Source organism: Sturnira hondurensis, unplaced genomic scaffold, assembly GCF_014824575.4.
Source record: "Sturnira hondurensis isolate 20B ecotype Veracruz unplaced genomic scaffold, ASM1482457v3 Scaffold0016184, whole genome shotgun sequence".
NCBI lineage: Eukaryota > Metazoa > Chordata > Mammalia > Chiroptera > Phyllostomidae > Sturnira > Sturnira hondurensis.
This window is the reverse complement of record NW_028088815.1, coordinates 3,495,128-3,511,298: the sequence shown is the minus strand read 5'-3', so window position 1 is coordinate 3,511,298 and position 16,171 is coordinate 3,495,128. Positions and strand designations below refer to the sequence as shown.

At 39.9% G+C, this 16,171-nt stretch overlaps 1 protein-coding gene across 1 annotated transcript in view; it reads left to right on the top strand.

Annotated features, from left to right (window-relative positions):
* The window catches only part of CLYBL (citramalyl-CoA lyase), a 271,761-nt gene that overhangs the window by 149,968 nt on the left and 105,622 nt on the right, over positions 1-16,171 (top strand). The window contains exon 2 of the mRNA XM_037065807.1: positions 9,488-9,674. Coding sequence (XP_036921702.1) covers positions 9,488-9,674 — 187 coding nt within the window. The remainder of the gene's footprint in view (positions 1-9,487; positions 9,675-16,171) is intronic.

Here is a 16,171-nt window from a genome sequence, read left to right as displayed (position 1 = left end):
CCTTGTCCTCCAGCTCACTGATTCATTTCTTTGCTTCATCAAGCTTGCTTTTGATTCTTCTTTCTGTGTTCTTCAATTCAGAAAGTGTATTCTTCATGTCTTCTTGGCCCTTGTTGAGTTTCTGTGTCCTTTTTCATGCTGGTATAGTTCCTTATAGCGTCCCTGAAATTTGTGGTAATTCTCACTGAGCTTCTTATAATCATTATTTTGAACTCACTCAATATCTGATAGTTTACTTGCCTCTATTTTATTTAGCACTCTTTCCTTTAGATTGGATGTTGTCTCTTTTTTTGTCTCCCATTATTTGTCAGACTTTCCTTGTTTGCTTCTGCTTCTTAAATTGATCTGTTTTGACTCCCTGACTTTGTGGTGTGAATTTCTAGGAGATCTCTGAGGTTCAGTGGTGCAGTCTCCTTGATCTTGATACTCTTTGTTTTTTTTTTTTAAGATTTTGTTTATTTTTAGAGAGAGGGGGAGGCAAAGGAAAAGAGAGAGTGAGAAATACCAATGCGTATTTGCCTCTTGGGCACCCTCCACTAGGGACCCAGCCTGCAACCCAGGCATGTGTCCCAGATGGGAATTGAACCAGTGACCCCTTGCTTTGCAATCCAGTGCTCAATCCACCCAGCCACATCAGCTAAGGCTGAACTTGATGCTCTTTGGATGCCTGTTATGCAATTTATGTTGGCTCTCTGGATATAATTGGGTTTTGATTGTTGTTGGGTCTTTCACTGGTGGGTCCTTCCCTCCACCTGGTTGACTGAGGGTCACTCCACCCACCAAATCTTCTGTGCTGTTGTGCAGGTGCTGCCAGAACAAAACCACAAAGCCAAGGTAACAACCCCACACCCTCAAAAATAACTCCCACCAGCAATCCGACTATCAACAACAAATGATCCGGTATTAATAAGGATATAAAGATGTTAATACTGTTATGAGAAAGGAGAGAAATAAACTATAGTATAAAATCTAGTGACTTAATATGAACAAACTTGATGGACAAGAAATGAATGTTTAAAAGCTATGCAAGAAAGAAAATATTGCAAGTCATGGGAAAGACCACAGTGGATTTCATCTCAGTAGCCTCCACTATTTACCACTGTTTTTTCTTTCTGGATCTGCCTCTGGTGTTGTCTGATATTGACCCTATCTGACCTTATGCAGCGTGCTCCAAGACTGCCAGGGATCTACTCTCTGTGGCTGTCTCCTCCAGTTGTTAATCTAGTCACTCTGCACTCAGAAGTCAGTATTAAGCACCACAGAGCCAGGGCAGAGTCCCTCCTGGGGTAGGGGCTATTGTGTCCCCTCAGGCTGCTGCTGCTCAGAGGGGTGTGGTCTGCCTGAGCAGGATGGCTGTTGCAGTATGGGTGATGGCTTAGCACCAGGATCCCAGCAACTACTCTCTCAGCTCTCTCCCCAAAGTTTCCATTCCCAGTCTCCTCAGGCGTCTCTAGCCCACTCAGCCCCCACCTTTTCTGGAGCCCAGGGTAGGTGGTTACAAATGAAAATTTGTGCATTGGCCCTTTAAACAGCTCTTTGCATATCCAGCCATCTGGAGAGATGCTGGAGAGATGCTCCAGCTCATCTGTCTCTGGCAGAGAGCAACCCTGCCATGTTTCACCATTGGTTGTCATCTGCACTTTTTGGGCTCTGGTGCTCTGGGCTAGGGATGCCAGCTTAGGGTTTAGACCCCACATTTCTCAGTGGGGATCCAATCAGTTGCTCAGTTATCCCTCCAGCCCTTCCACCTGTGGGCACCCAGCCAGCATTCTCAAGTCTCCACCTTACTCCTACCGGACAGGTTGTGCTTAAGCTGGGTCTTCTGTCTGTCCAAGATTATTGGGCTTCTTTCTGGCTATTGTTCAGTTGTTTGTTCTGGGTGATTTATTCACAATTTAGTTGTAAATCCAGATTAGTCCTGGGAGGAGTTAGTGTGGCTTCCCTTCATTCCTCTGCCATCTTTCAAAAAATCTTTTTAAATTCATCTTAAGCCTCTGTTTTGCATATTGTTTGAATACACCCATGTGTTGACTGACTTGAAATATGATAAAAAGTTGGGTTACAGGTGGCAAACACAAGGCCCACAAATGGCATCTGGCCCTGTACCTTGTTTTATTCAGCTGGGCACCTTGTTTCTACATGGCAGTAGCACCCAGGTCTTGCTTAACTGTTAAGGAGTAGTTACATTTACACATTCCTAAAATTGCATTTGGCTCTTTGAAGGTAACCGCGAGGCTGATGTGGCCCCTGGTGAAAATGAGTTTGACACTCCTGAGTTATATCTTGTCACCTCCTGCAGTTGTATTCCTACACAGTAGCCAGTACTGAACACAACTCAAGTGGAAACAGATTTCGAAATGGGGACATATGGGAAGGAGAAGACACACAAGCAGTACAAGGAGGGAGGGAGCATGGGGAAGCCATGAAAGGTTTGTGCCACCTGCCCCGTGACAGTCCCGTCCCAGAACTCAGAGTCTACAGTACAACCTGAAGCCTGACTGTCTCTACACCTTTCTTCTCAATATTCCAGTTTTGCCACCTCTGGTCTCTTTTTCTCTTAGTTTCATCATGTATGGCCTTTAGCCTTCCTGACCTGGCTTGGAGGCCATCCTTTGGGTGTTCCTCCTTGGAACTTCTGGGCATGTCATGTTTCTTTATGCTGCCTCCATACAGTGCTCAGCTCAGTGTAGGTCAGGGCCACTGTATACACTTGTGTGGGGTGCGCCCTGAGTGGGGCACCAACCAAGGGACATGAGAGGAGGTGAGTTTGAGCTCACCTCTACTCCCCAAAGCAAGCAGCATGCTACCTGCTAGAAGGCATAAGGGAACACCATTTTCTTTTTTGTACAAAGGTACCTGCCACGTGTGCTAGTATAGGTCACCTAATCAGTGGATGCTTACTAAGTAAGTGTTCATTTACTTAGTAATGAATGGCTGAATGAATGAATGAATGAATGAACATCTAATAACAAAGTGGAGGAAGTGAGGATAAATAAGAGGCTTCTATAGTCATCTAGGTAAAGGTAAATGAGGCCCTAAACTGGGATGTAAACTATAGAGAAGGAGGTAAATGTAGGAGAAGCAATAAGCCATGGATTGGATTAAAGGTTCCATGATGGCAAAGGAGAGAGGGAATAAAAATGACCTCCTATCTGTAATTGCCACTACAACTTGACTCTTGAATAAGAAGAATAAGGACAGTATGGTTGCAGATCAGCCCTGTGCACCTGCACAGGGCTTTGGTAAGGTTACAAGGTGGCAGGAATTGTATAACTCTCATGTACAGAACCCTGTGCTGACCAGTGTCAGGGAGATATATGTCTGCCCCTCCGTCAGAGAGCTTATGATCTCTCTGAGGGTGCTGGAGACAATATCCTTGATGCAGGGCTATGCTAACTAGCATCATGCGTGGGTGGCAGGAGTCAGATAATCATGGCAGCTCTATGTGCATGCTGCTGAAGCACTGTGCTAAACTCTCTCCTGTCTGAGGTAGCTGTTATGTTGCTTCTCACTGAAGAGGAAGTTGATAGAGTGCTATTGTGGCTTGCTTCTTATTCCATCTTCTGAGCGATACTCACAATGTTGAGTTGAACTTTTTAAAGTTACCATTTTGCAGGCCAAAAATGATCAGGCACCAGGAATTTCATATGGTTCATCCAAGCATTTTCCACTATATTTTGCTGCCATTTGAATCTTTTTTTCTGGGTCCTCATGTCATGTGAGGGGCAAGGGAGCAATGTGGGGTCTCTCTTTTTAAAAAATACATTTTATTGATTATGCTCTACCTGGTACCCCTATTGTCTCCAGCAATCCCCCACCACTTTAGTTCATGTCCATGAGTCATGCATGTAAGTTTTTTTGGCTTCTCCATTTCCTATACTGTTCTTGACATCCCCCTGTCTACTTTGTGCCTCCCAATTATGCTTCTTAATCCCTGCACCTTTGCCCCTATTCTTTCTTTTTTCCCCTCCCAACTGAAAACACTCCAAATGAGCTCCATACCTATGATTCTGTTCCTGTTCTGCTTGTTTCCTTAGCTGTTGTTTAGATTCAATTGTTGATAATTGGGAATTTATTGCCATTTTAATGTTCATAGTTATGATCTTCTTTTCCTTTTACATTTCATATAATAAGGGCATGGTGATGATGAACTCCTTTAGTTTTATCTTGTCTGGGAAGCATTTTATTTGCCTTTCAATTCTAAATTATAGCTTTGCTGGATAGAGTAATCTAGGCTGTAGGCCCTTGCTTTTCATCACTTTGAATACTTCTTGCCTGAAAAGTTTGTTTTGAGGAATCAGCTGACAGTCTTATGGGAACTCCTTTGTAGGTAACTGTCTCCTTTTCTCATGATGCTTTAAGATTCTCTTTTTATCTTTAACTTTTGGCATGGTGTGTCTTGGTGTGGTCCTCTTTGGGTACAACTTGTTTGGGACTGTCTGTACTTCCTGAGCTTATATGTTTTCACCAAATTAAGGAAGTTTTTCATTATTTTTTCAAATAAGTTTTCAATTTCTTGCTCTTCTTCTCCTTCTGGCACCCCTGTGATTTGGATGTTGGTACGTTTGAAGATGTCCTAGAGGCTCCTTACCCTACGCTCATTTTTAAAAAATTCTTTTTCTTCTTGCTGTTTTTATTGAATGCTTTTATCTTTTTTTATGTTCCAAATTGTTGATTTGATTCTTGGTTTTATCTTCTCCACTGTTTTTTCCCTGTAGATTTTTTCTGTATTTCATTTAATGTAACCTTCATTTTTCTGCCTGGGTCTTTTTTTTTCCTGTTGCTGTATTCATTGAGTTTCTGGAGCATCCTGATAACCAGTGTTTTGAACTCTGCATCTGATATGTTGCTTATCTCCATTCCATTTTGTTGTGTTTTTTTAAAATTTTGTTCTCTTCTCTCATTTGGGCCATATTTCTTTGTCTCCTCATTTTGGCAGCCTTCCTGTCTTTGTTTCTGTGTATTAGGTAGAGCTGCTTTGACTCACTGGCTTAGTAGCTTGGCCTATTGTAGAAGAGCGTACCTGTAAGTTGTATGATGTGCAGCCTTATGTAATTGCCAGGGCTGGGCAACATGTGTCACTGCTCTGTGGCTCTGTGTGTGTGTGTGTGGGGGGGGGCCTCAGAGAGGGGACTATACTGCTGTCTGGCCTCAGGAGTTTTGTCTGGGAGGAAGCCGTCTCCTGGCACTTGCCCTGATGCCAGTCACTTAATTTTCTTCCTCTATGCTACTGGTGGCCTTCTAGCTATCACCCTGGTGCTGAATCCCAGAGGGAGTGGGTCTGCATAAGTCTTGAGTCCATTATGAGCTCTTTAAGAGGAGTCTCCTATGAGTTCTGCAGTTTCTTCCATTGCCCCAACCACCAGTTTTTTACGGCCAGAAGTTATGGGGACTTAACTTCCTAGGGCTGGAACCCAGGGCTGGAACCCAGGGCTGGGCGGTCTGGTTTGGGTCTGGGATCCCTTACTCCTGAGGCATCTCTCTCGATTTTTATCCATTAAACATGGATGTAGGACTGACCACTCTCTGTCTCTGTGCCTCTTGAAGCCTCTCTGTGCCTCTCCATCTCTCCATGCCTCTCCACGCATGTCTGTGTCTTGATGCCTCCTACCCATCAGGATGAATGTAGCTTCTTTAAATACTTGTTTGTTGGACTTCCATACAGATGAATTTTCTGACATTTCTAGGTTTTATTTGATTTGTAGTCTTGTTGTCATTTTTTCTGTAGTTGTGTGAGGAGGCAAGGTGTGTTTACCTGTGACTCCATCTTGATGGGAAGTCTGGGGTCTCTTTTATAAGGGTACCAATACCACTCATGGGGGCTTCATCCTCATGACTTAGTCACCTTCCAAAAGCCCCCTCCTCCTGATACCATACCATTGGCAATTAGATTTCAACATATGAACTGTAGGGGGACACAAACTTTCAGTCTACAGTAATTCCTAAAAGGAATTAGGTCAAATTACTTAGACTTATTGTGTCAAGGGGTAAGAACCTTTTAAAATCTCACTTTTTAAAGTCTCTTAATTGATATCATCATTTGGCTCTCCAGAAAGCTTATAGTCACCTTGATTAATTTTAGCCTTTTTAAAAAGATTTTATTTATTTATTTTAATAGAGAAGGGAAGGGAAAGAGAAAGGGAGAGAAATATTAATGTGTAGTTGCCTCTCATAAGTCCCCCACTGGGGACCTGGCCTCCAACCCAGGTATAGGCCCTGACTGGGAATAGAACCAGCAAGCTTTGGTTTGCAGGCCCACACTCAATGCACTGAGCTACACCAGGCAGGGCTAACTTTAGCCTTGATAGCAGAACCAATCCTTTGCTGGTTCTGGTTTGCTAATGAGTGACAAATGAGTTTAAAGATGAAAGGTCAGAAAAGGCTGAGGGGTCAGGTGGATCTTGAACTAAACTTGAAGAATCCATAAGGTTCAAATAAATTGAGGTGAAAAACTGCCATCAGAAGCACAGCAGAAACAAAGATACAGTTTTATGGAGTGAATACAGCATATTGTGGAGACAATCATAACTAATTTTCTTTGGGTGGATAGTTGCTTCATATGAATAGTGGGATATAAACTGAGGAATGGAATATCAACTGAGACTGAACTTAATCAGGTAGGTAATGGGGAGTTGTTGACAGTTTAGACCAGGGGAAGATATGAACAAAACATTATTTTGATGATTATAGAAGACTTTGGGAAACCAGACAGATTTTTAATAATGACAGAATATTTTTTAAATGATCATCTCTTTTAAAAAATATACATCATGTAAATGTCCTAGGAATGATTTGCTTGCTGTCTTGCTTAGCATATGACAGTGGTCTTACTTGTCATGCCACAAATGGCCCATATGTCACGTCTGGGTGGCCCAGGCTCTGAGATTCAGTATACTTAAAGATAATAGTGGCTGGATCCAAAATGGTGGTAAGAAGCTATGTCACATGGAGGAAATCTCAGTGTTCATGAAGTGAAGGTCAGTTACCACTGGAACACAGATGACCAGACATCAGGCTGTCAGAGACATCAGGGAAGGAAAAGTCAGTGAGAGCTCTAGGAAGGACCGTCTTTCCCCTACAGCCATTCTGATTCTTGCTTTAGTTGTTAAACATGTGTTTACAACAAATCCTGATGAGAAGTGTCTTTGCCCCAAGCATTACCTGCAAAATAAAAATTTCATCTCTTTTAATAGCATTTTTTTTTTGCTATTTTTGAGGAAATGTGTACTGACAATTTTGGTTTCCAGTGTGGAAAATAAGTGAAATGTGATTGCTGCTGTTTACATCATTATATTTTCTCCATTTTTAAAAGATAAACCAGAAATTCTCAATCAGTATAAAATGGTGACAGATATTTCAGGCATTCTTTGATTAGCAGACCATAATGTATTTTATATTAAATAAAAGGCCTTCGAATACATATACACTTACTTTTTTCCCTTTTCTTTTTCTTTTTATTAATGGCATTTAAAAAAATTGTTGTTCAAGTACAGTTGTCTCCATTTTCCCCCCACCTCTCCTCCCACCCCACCCATCCTCACTTCCCACCCTTGATCCTACCCCACTTTTGCTTTGCCCATGTGTCCTTTATCCACTAACATGTATACTCTTAAATCTGTCTATCTCTCACCATACCTCACATAGCACAGTGCTTATTTGTGAAAAATTAAGACTCAGACTCATACCTTCATAAACTTCAGTATGAAGATTGGCTGCAAGGAAGAATAAGGGAGCCCCCACAGGAGATAGTGATTTTTCTTGAGATATACCGTCAGAAGGTCATAAATCATGGTAAAATATTATAGCCATTTGAAATAATTGATGGCATTAACTTAGGATAATTACCAAAAAAACTTTTGGGAAGAGTATAGCTGATATATTTTTGAAAAGGATGATGTTATTTAGCCAGGGTAGAGTAAACAGGGCATTACCAATTTGCTAGGGCTTTAATCTCTCAACAGCTTTAACCTCAACAGCTTCGTGACATTTACCTTTGTCTATTATGGGCAAGACAGTCATGGATGTGTGACTGGGCTTAGAAGAGTCTAGTGCTTAGTTTGATGTTATTCTATCTCCATCTTGAAATTTCAAATAAACTTTGAACAAGAGACTCCTCATTTTGATTTTACAATGGGTGCTGCAAATTATGTGACTGATCCTGATTTTCAGATAAGCAAACCAGAACCAGCAAAGGATTGGTTCTGCTATCAAGGCTAAAGTTAGCCCTAGCTGGTGTAGCTCAGTGGATTGAGCATGGGCCTGCCGGTTCAATTCCCAGTCAGGGCACACGATTGGGTTGTGGGCCAGGTCCCCAGATAAAAGCTGATTTCACCTTCATTTACCATATATTATGGGCTAAAATTTGATCTCCCCAGGATCAAGCTATGGACTAGGTGAGGGGTGAGGGCTACTGTGAGCCAGTGGAGCTTCTAGCCAACTTCTCTTATTTCCTTAGGAAGCCAGACTGAATACAGTAGAAAAAGGAGGAGAGCACAGAATTTAGAAGCAGGCTGGGGTTACTGACAGCTCAAGTTTCTCCATTAACAGCAACAGCAGCTGCTAACTCTTCTTGCTATGCCCACTACCAACCACATCAGGCCCAGAATCTTCTAGGCTCTGGCTATGTGCTTCATGTGCATTATTTCCTTTTTCTTAATCCTCTCAACATCCTGCAAAATGAGTATTATTTTTATAATGAAGAATCTGAAGTTTCCGATAATGAAGTTGCCCACAATTACAGAGCTAGTAGTGGTCTTTTCTCGTTAACTGTCCTCTCTACTCGAGAAGTGACCAACTATGACCAACTGTCCTTGTCTGTTATTAAAACTAAACTTGAGCCTTTATTGGTGTAGCTCAGTGGATTGAATGCTGGCCTGTAAACCAAAGCATCACTGGTTTGATTCCCAATCAGGGCACAAGCCTAGGTTGCAGGCCAGGCCCCCAGTAGGGGGTGTGCGGGAGACAACCACACATTGATGTTTCTCTTCCTCTCTCTAAAAAGAAATAAATAAAAATCTTTTTAAAAAGACAAAACTGAACTTGAATCATTTAATAGTCTGCTGGAAAAAACTCATGCTTACATAGTTTGTGTGTTTTCTATCTTTTTATTTTCATATAATTGTGGGTAGTGTTGTTATTTAGGAACTTTTGGATATAAATATCTCCTTTTTCTCCATTGGTGATATCTGGACAGTATGCTAATACTGAAAGTTTTTTCCCTAGAAAAAATAGGTATACCCTCCTTCTTCTCTCAGAAAACTGTGTCACTAAACAGTGTTGTGTATTTTTAAACCTCAGTCAAAATGACATTTTGTTTCTTGGTTATTTCTGTTGTTATTGTTTTCTTCGCTGTTATGTGTGATTGCATTCTGCCATAATTTTAAAAGGGTATCCATGTTTTCTATTTTAATTTTGCGTCAAAATTAGATTTTTCAAAAATTTGTAAATGAATTCTATTCTGGACCAATCCCAATTATGTCTCCTACAGGAAAGCATCTCTGGCAGCTGATGTACCCAGGCGTGGATATAGTTCCTTATCCAATCACAAGTACATTCCTCGGAGGGCAGTGCTCTATGTACCTGGAAATGATGAAAAGAAAATAAAGAAGATTCCGTCCCTGAATGTAGATTGTGCAGTGCTCGACTGTGAGGATGGTGTGGCTATGAACAAAAAGGTAAGGAGATAATTTTTTCTTAGGATGGGAAAAAGAAAGGTATTGAAATTTGGTGCTCTCCTGGTAGCATTTGCTCACTATTTGGAAAGATTCCACTGTTCTTCCCTTTTGCTGATTATTAATCTGTCCTTTAAAAAATATTTATTTATTTATTAAATATATTATATTAATTATGCTATTACACTTGTCCCATTTTTCTCCCCTTTATTCTCCTCTGCCCTGTAGTCCCCCTCCCACAATCATTCCCCAACCTTAGTTCATATCCATGGCTCATACATTTAAGTTCTTTGGCATCTGCATTTCCCATACTATTCTTCACCTCCCCCTGTCTATTATGTACACACCATTTATGCTTCTTGTTCTCTGTACCTTTTCCCCCATTCTTCCTCCTCTGCCTCCCCACTGATAACCCCCCATGTGACATTCATTTCTGTGATTCTCTTACTGTTCTAGTTATTTGCTTAGTTTGTTTTTGTTTTTGTTTTAGGTTCAGTTGGTGATAGTTGTGAGTTTGTTGTCATTTTACTGTTCATAGTTTTCACCTTCTTCTTCTTCTTAGATAAGTCCCTTTAACATTTCAGATAGTAAGGCCTTGGTGATAATGAACTCCTCATACTTCATCTTATCTGGGAAGCACTTTATCTGCTTCCATTCCAAATGATAGCTTTGCTGGATAATGTAATATTGGATGTAGGTCCTTGTCTTTCATGACTTGGAATACTTCTTCCCAGCCCCTTCTTGTCTGCAAAGTTTCTTTTGAGCCTTATGGGAACTCCTTTGTATGTAACTGTCTCCTTTTCTCTTGCTGCTTTTAAGATTCTCTCCTTATCTTTCATCTTGGGTAATGTAATTATCATGCGCCTTGGTGTGTTCCTTCTTTGGTCCAACTTCTTTGGGACTCTCTGAACTTTCTGGGTTTCCTGAAAGTGTATTTCCCTTGCCAGATTAGGAAGTTCTCCTTCATTATTTGTTGAAATAAGTTTTCAGTTTCTTGCTCTTCCTCTTCTCCTTCTGGCACCCGCATGATTTAGATGTTGGAACGTTTAAAGCTGTCCCAGAGGTTCCAAAGCCTCTTTTCATTTTTTTTTACTTTTTGAATTTTTAATCATTTTTTAAAAATTAATGTTTGAATGCAGTTGTCTCTATTTTTCTGCCACCACTCTCCCCCACTCCACCAACCACCACCTCCTGCCCTCAATTCTATCCCCCTTTGGCTTTGTCCGTGGGGCCTTTATACACATTCTTTGACTACCCTTTCCCTTCTTTTCCTCATTATTTTCCTCCTGCATTTTTTCTGGTTACTGATAGTCTCCTCATTTTTTTGAATTCTTGTTTCTTCATTCTGTTCTGGTTGAATGTTTATTTCTTCTTTCCGTTCCAAACCATTGATTTGAGTCCTGTTTTCCTTCCCTTCATTGTTGGTTCCCTGTACATTTTCCTTCATTTCACTTTTCATAGTCTTCACTTTTTCCTTTATTTTGTGACCATACTCAACCATTTCTATGAGCATCCTGATTACCAGTATTTTGAACTCTGCATCCGGTAGGTTGGTTATCTCTTCATCACTTAGTGGTATTTTTTTCTGGAGTTTTGATCTGTTCTTTCATTTGGGCCATATTTTTTGTCTTGGCATGCCTTTTATGTAATAAGGGGTGGAGCCTTAGGTGTTCACCAGGATGGGGCAACTGACATTGCTGGGTTGTGGTATGTATGTGGAGTGGGGTCCAAGAGAGAACAGTGCTGCTCACTCGGCTCTCCTCCAGCTTTCAGTCACTTCCTCCACTACCTACAAGCAAATTTGGCCCTTCTGGTGCTGATTTATGGGTGGGTAGGTGGGTTTGTGTGTGTTCTTGGACCTTGTGGGTATTTCCAACGAACTCTCCTGTGAGGCTGGGTGTTTCTCCTGCTGCCTCAACCTCCACAGATTTTTTCAGTCAGAGTTTTTAAGGATTTATTTCTTCCCACTGGAACCCTGGATTGTGCAGTCTGTCTTGCTCCCCAGTTGTCTCTCCTGGTTTATCCACATTTGAATGTGGGGACGCCTGCTTCACCAGTGCCCACCTTGGCTGCCTCAGTCAGTCCTCCAGCCTTTGCCTTGCCTCTAGTCCTTTTCACCCTGGCCTCCTGTCTCCACCTCTCCTACCAGTTCTTCTTTAAGTCCTTTGTTGTCAAACTTCCATATAGTTCAATTTTCTGTCAGTTCTGGTTATTTTTTTGTTTTTAAATTTGTTGTTGTCCTTCTTTTGGTTGTACGAGGAAGCAAAGTGTATCTACCTATATCTCCACCTTGGCCAGAAGTTCTCTGTTTATTTATTTTTTTTGGAGAGGGAAAGGGGAAAAAAGAGAGGGAGAGAAACATCAGTGTGTGAGAGACATCAATCAGTTGCCTCTCTTGCACCTCCAACTGGGAACCTAGCTCAAAACCCAGGCATGTGCCCTGACTGGGAATCAAACTAGTGACCCTTTGGGTCAAGGGCTGACACTCAATCCACTGAGCCGCAGCAGCCAGGTGATTATTAACCTATTCTTGACTCAGCCCTTGTATGGTTTCTCAATGTGTATGTCTTTTCTCCAAGAGAAAGGAAGAATGTAACAAAATGTATTTAAAATCATGACCTCCAGCACATGTGACTATGTGTATAAATAAATAGTCACAATCCATTTTGCCCATGATATTTGCTAGTTTGGATAAATGACTTAATCCTAGAAATGTAGTATAAATTTTTCAGGCCAGTTAAAAACAATTAGGAATTTATTTCTTCTTTTTACCACCAAGTATATTAAGTAGTGGCCTTAACTCTACTGAGACAAGTGCCAAGAAAATAAAAGATAATTTTCTATGGATAAGTTATCATTTTTTCCCAGTTAATTAAAGGGAAACTGAGCACAGACCCTTAAGGATACAGCCTTTGGCTCATTTTCTCATGGCCTAACCAATAAAATGAGTCTTAGAAAATATCCAATTTTAAACGAGTACACAAGATTCTTAGCATAGTGGGTGCTTTTGATTCATTGTGGTTTGCTTAACTTTATTTTCCAGGTTTTTATAATGAACACAAATTTTTTCAATAATTAGGTGAAATATGTAAATCATTATAACAATAACTAATGTATGCATGGGACCTTTTTAGTTAAAAAAATGTTTTCACTTGACCTTTATCTATGCAGTCCCTAGACAGTGAGGTTGGGCTAGAAACAGATTATGGGGCGGGGGGACAGAGGAACCATCTTAATTTATGCTTATTTTATAGTTTCTTGTCCTAGGTAAATGTTGTGGGCATATGATACAACTCTTTTAATTTTTTTTCTTGGAGATTCTAGCAAAAAAATTCTTGCTTTGATTTTTTAAGTTAGTTTCTAGCACCTTCCTAATCATCAAACAAAGGATTTCTAAGTATTTGGAAAAATATTAGAATAAACATGAGGAATCCAAAGTGTTTATTCAAGGTCTTTGGCATGTTTTAAGGAAAATACAATTAATCTGTCTCCCAGAGATTAAGATAAATGAGCCTTTTCTTGAAGGCTACAATGTGATTCTAGTATGCTTGCTTCCAAAGCTCATGTTGTGCACTCTAAGAGTAGATGCTAAGTTGTAATTCCAGTTTTCTGTAACCCAAGGCAATTCTCTTTACTTCTTTGCCTCAATTTCTTTTCCATAGTGTGGGATGACAAAAATCTTTTGTCAGGGACAAGGATTATTAGGAGGGAAAAATTTGATTAAATGCCTATGAGTATCTTGATTTCCTATAGGAAATAGAGTAGATAAATCCTGTAATAATCATGTTTAGAGGAGAGTTTATTTTAACATATAACACAGTGAGCCATTAGGTGCCCTGATAAACTTCTAATTATATTTCTTTACAAATCTTGAAGCTCTCTTTACATACTCACCTGAGTATGTTTCCTGCCATTCTAATGAGTTAGAAATATGGTCTATTATTGCTTTGTATTCCCTTCCTATTCATCTATGTTCCTCAGTTCTTTCTTGTACTCAGAGCCACTACTTAGGAGGAACCTAAGTAAGGAGTAGAAGGGGAGAGAAGAGTTTATGATGGGCAATGTGTCTACCATCTTCAGATCTATGTCTTCATCAGGACACTCCCATTCTACAACCTAATACAGTTAAACTTTGCATTAATTGCTAGACACACTGTTTTATGTGTGCTGAGTACTTTTTAATTTTTAATTTATTCATTTTTAGAGAGAGGAGAAGAGAGGGAGAAAGAGCAAGAGAGAAACATGGATCAGCTGCCTCCCACATGTCTCCAGGTGGGAGACATGCAATCTGGCCTGCAATCGGAATCTGCCCTAATAGGGAATCAAACCAGCAGCCTCTTGGCTTAAAGGATGGTGTTCAATCCACTCAGCCACACCAGCGAGAGAGCATGAGCTTTTAATGAACTAGATTTCCCTTTCTTGTCCACATAAAGTTCTAGCAAGCCAAGCTAGTACTTGGTAAAAAAATTTTTGTTTTTCTTAGAATCTTTATCCAGGATTTAATTTTATCTTATATGTCTCATTTCATAGCCCTGCCCTGTCAAGAAATTTTTGAATTTTTATTTCATCGTCCAGCATCTATATTATCTGAGCATTTGACAAGCATACCATATGAAAATTTAACAATTTCTGATGGAAATGTTAAAGAAATTGGAGCCAGGTGCTGCACAAGTATGCCACTAGAAACTTCTGTTCCCATTTATTTAACAAGCATTTATGTAGTGATGACTAAATGCCAAGCACTGTTCTAAGCATATTAGTTTGCATAACAATCCAGTGAGGTGCAATTATATTCCTTCTACTGATAAGGAACCTAAGGCATGGAGAGGTCAAGTTTGTGAATCAATACTGTGAATATAGTTATTCAATTACATAGCTCTCCTAAAATTCAATCTTTTCACAAGGATATTATAAGAGATTTTTCCCTAGTGCCATTTCAAAATGAGTATACCTTCCTTATCTACCTGTCTAGGCATACCTTCTCCCCTGACACCTCTACCTTGTCAGAAAAGTGATGAGACTTGGGTTGATGAGACTTGATCTTAAAAAACCCATGTCAGTACCTAGTTGTCACTGCCCTGTTTTTGAAATGTGGAGACACAAAAATGGTAATAAGATACAATTTACTGAGAGTTTTCTATGTAAGCAGTGCTATATTAAATGCTTTATGTATCTTATTTCACTGAATCTTTATAGCAAAGTTTTGAAATATGTCCAAGGTCACAGTGCCATTAAACAGCAGAACCAATATTTGTATCTTTTGCCAGTAATCAGCCTCAGCCTCATCTGTCAGCATAATCCATAATTAATCTTTTTCTCCTTTCTTGGATAGTTAGTGCCTTGACTTTTCTTTCTCTTTTGTTACCATTGTGTACCCTCTGGTTTTTCAAAGATTATGACAAGAGTTCTGTGTTCATATCTGCAAATTCTTTCAGTATTCTGGGATTGTAATCCATTTAGAACTAGGGACTTCAATTCATTTGCAGTGTTCAGGTAAGTCTGACACTTCTCACATACCTCATTCTTTTTTTTTTACATTTCACTTATTTTTATTCATATTCCTTTTTCTTCTTGAATTCACCTCTTAACAATGTTTCCTTTTTGAAAAAGAATTTATTTATTTTTAGAGAAAGGGGAAGAAAGAGAGAAAAGATATTGACATAACAGAGAATCACCGATCAGTTGTCTCCTGTACAGAACCTATAACTCAGGCATGTGCCCCGACCAGGGATCGAACCAGCAACCCTTTGGTTTAGGGGGTGATGCCCAACAAACTGAGCCTCACCAGTCAGAGCTAAACACCCAATATTTAAATAAGCACTGAGTACCTATACAAGCAGGCATGGTGGCAGCAGGAGGGGAACAAAGATTGCATGGTCTCTAAACCTGGACATGTCAAAGGCTGGTGGTGAGACAGAGGGGAAAAGGTAAATAACTATAATCTAACAAGATAGGTCTATAAGAATGCATACTTTTTATTATCATTTGGTTTTAAGTATTTTTTAATTTTCATTTTATCTCTTGCTTGAGCCATGAAATAGATAAGAGTACTTTCCACATTCTCTGCGATGAAGAACTAGTTTGGTTTTTATTGGTTGTTACTTGGTTTTATTTTTTAGATATTTCCAATCTATTGTGGACTTATACTTTGGCAAAATGCAAAAGGAAAAGAATTGTTAGATAATTGAATGCTGCTTGGGTGTCACAGTAATGTCAAGTGCTTATAAAAGTTTCTAAACTCATACTCCCCATTTCTTACTTACCTCTTTGTGCTGTGGGCATTGTCAGAGTTTGTGGACCAAGAGCAGTCCAAAGACCACAGTTTGAGCAGCAGGGACTTAGAATTTAAAAATTTCCAAGTGTATAGAAGATATTTTAATGTACATATTCTTTTGTTACTGACTTCTTGCTTAATTGATGATGGTTACAGAATGTGATCTGAATGGTGCTGATTTTCGCAGATTTGTTGAGTTCTAGTTTATGGCCTAATACATAAGCCA